Here is a 2,740-nt window from a genome sequence, read left to right as displayed (position 1 = left end):
GGAATCCACAGTCACCAGAACACTTTGAAGGAATGCCGTTGATGAAAACCTCCACCTGCAAACAGCATCACAAAACTCATTGAAAATGTAGCGTTTTTGACAAAGTTCCACAACCTTCTAAAAGACACACTGTGTTGGAACAACTAACGTGAAATTACAAGAGATGCAAATTTCTCAGCCGATACAGACGTGTGGAATTTTAATTTTAATTTTTGCTGATTTGTTGTCTTCTTTTGAGCCAGCTTAACAAATAAATCTCATTATGAAAAAATGTTGAACAAACTTCATCACACTAGTCTATATTGACAAAAATTAATTTACAGGATTGTTCTGGTGCTGACTGAGGTTCCACCAGACGTTACGCTTTTTCAGCCGGTTGTCCCTTAACGTCTGCTTTCTTTGTGTTGATATTCTAAACTCCAGTCAATTCGGAAAACATCCTCCAATCTAAAACCGACAGTATTACAGAGCTCGCCTCTGTACGTCACAATGTTCCACCAAAACAAGTTCCTTCCCAAGGCTATTTTTGCAGAGGCCTTAAGCTGTTTTGTTTGTCTGTGCTCTCTTGACCTCCAGGTCATCGCTCCAATTAGCTTTTCACGTAATCTTAGTACACTTCAAATGTAACAGAAACATTCTTTTTTTCTAACCCTAACCCTTTTAACATTGGCACAGTCACCTTATTTGCCAAAGTCAATAAAAAGGGCGGACATCAACAGGTTCCGTCATCAAGCCAATGCATTGGTGCATCAATAGTAATTATTGCTACAAGAGTCATAACAATAGAATAATAATGAAGTCCTGTAGCTGTCAGTTGCTTTAATGCAGTCCTGCCATGAGGCCCAAAATATACAAATACAGCTGCATAATGCAGCACTACAGACAAAAATAGGTCTGGATTTATTGTAAGCAAACACACCAAGTAAACAGCAGTGGCCAAAACATTTTGACAGACATTTGACAGACTGCTAACTCTGAAACCCAAAAACAAATGTGCTGGAGGCTTTTTGAATCATGACTGTACCTGTGGTTTGGTTTCCCAGACACGGAAGAAATCTCCTGTCATGCTGCGCCTCAACAATCCTCCCTTTTCTATCTCAAATGCTAAAACAACTGCATTTTTTCCAACAACCGACGAGCTGTTAAACTGTAATGACAAAAAAAGAAGACATTTAGTACAAGTAAATACTGCCAAAAGGTCACTAGTGAAACCATTGTTGCTGTATTATTATTTTAACTGATGCTTCAACTACTACTGCAAATACAAATAGATACTTTTTAGTAACAAAGTGTTTTGGGCAATGCACCAATATTAACAAAAACAAATCAATACAATGATGGAATCAGAGTCTGACCTGGATCAGGGGCTGGTCTCCAGGTTTGGTGAGCCACTTAACCCTCCACTTGGGGCGTCTGCAGTTTCCCTGCCATGTAACGCTGACCTGACCCATCCCCGCGATTCCCTCCAGAGCGTACTTCAGGTCCTTCTCACTGATGTCCACTGGCAGACCTGAGAACAAGCACTGGTTATGTTAAGACACATCCCTGCAAAAGCAACTGTCACATAAGCATAACTGCATGCATATATGTAGAAATACAGTGCTGCATGCAGACTTTGAGCGCTAAGTCCTCATTACATCAATTACAACTGTGTTTTTGCCACATATCTGAACTACTTGGTTCAATCTTCTCAAATACGGACTGCAAAACTAAGAGATGTCAGTATGGTTTTTCACCAGTCTCACAAAGACAAACTACAGTAAACAAGGAGATATTCTTTCACTGAGAATGAAAGACACAGAAGTAAAAGAATGACTAAAGCTAAAACTCAATGGATTTATTTTTTAGTTACTTTAAACTTCGTGAGACTTCCTTCAATCAGTCCTGAGTAAATAAACACAGTGTTTAAATTTCTCAGAGATCACTTTAAAGAGCCAACATTTCCTGAGTCAATATTCCGGCTCTTTCTGTCTTTGTTTTGTGTACGTTTCCACAGTACAGTAGCTGACAGGAGGAGAGATTGTGTGTGAATCAAGGATCCTTGGTAACTGGCCAAACATCTCCTGCATACTATTCACTTTGTGTTTACGTTAGCTTTGCATTACTACCTAAAAACTAGTGGGCCATCTTGGGTCTCAACATTTCAGGTGATCATATCTGTGGAACAACGTGCATTCATACAGGACAGTGAGAGTTGCTACAATGCAAATACTACACATTCCTATCTGAGCTACCTTTAGCTCGGCCTCCATAAATCTCCACATCAAAGGTGCCGTTCAGAGGAGGGGTAGCTCTGTGAGGGCGGGTGATGTTGATGGTGGCTGCTCCTTCGCTGTACATAAGCATGTCCTCGCTGCTGTTGGACATCTAGAAAAAATACATGTGGGAAAAAACAGGATTAAAAAGATTATCTTTGTAATCCACAAGCATCTTGTAATTAAGTGACAGGTGGTTGCTCCTTTCTTACTAGCGTCACCCAAAGAGCTACCACCTTTGCCCATTTTTGGATTTTCTGGCTCTTTAAATGAAGTGAACCTAAAATAAACACTAGGTAAATGTGTGTGCTCCTGGAGTCTACACTGCTGCCCAAAAGAAATATGTATAACAATATGACATTGTTCATGTACATAAACTGACAAATTAATCAGTTACCTGCAAAACTCCTATCAGTGGGAAATCAAAGGCACATTCAAGTGGTTTGGCTTTGATCGTGTAGCTGATCTGTGAAGCAGATGATGAG

The 2,740-nt window shown here is 40.0% G+C and overlaps 1 protein-coding gene across 1 annotated transcript in view; it reads right to left on the bottom strand.

Annotated features, from left to right (window-relative positions):
* LOC117957191 (fibrocystin-L-like) overlaps positions 1–2,740 on the bottom strand; it is a 76,605-nt gene that overhangs the window by 29,451 nt on the left and 44,414 nt on the right. Inside the window, exons 24-28 of the mRNA XM_034892786.1 lie at positions 2,653–2,721; positions 2,235–2,367; positions 1,356–1,510; positions 1,025–1,147; positions 2–55 (exon numbers count right to left, since the gene is read on the bottom strand). Coding sequence (XP_034748677.1) covers positions 2–55; positions 1,025–1,147; positions 1,356–1,510; positions 2,235–2,367; positions 2,653–2,721 — 534 coding nt within the window. The remainder of the gene's footprint in view (position 1; positions 56–1,024; positions 1,148–1,355; positions 1,511–2,234; positions 2,368–2,652; positions 2,722–2,740) is intronic.

Source organism: Etheostoma cragini, chromosome 14 (assembly GCF_013103735.1).
Source record: "Etheostoma cragini isolate CJK2018 chromosome 14, CSU_Ecrag_1.0, whole genome shotgun sequence".
Classification (NCBI taxonomy): Eukaryota; Metazoa; Chordata; class Actinopteri; order Perciformes; family Percidae; genus Etheostoma; species Etheostoma cragini.
Note: the sequence above shows the minus strand (reverse complement) of the source record. Positions and strands in the feature narration are given on the sequence as shown.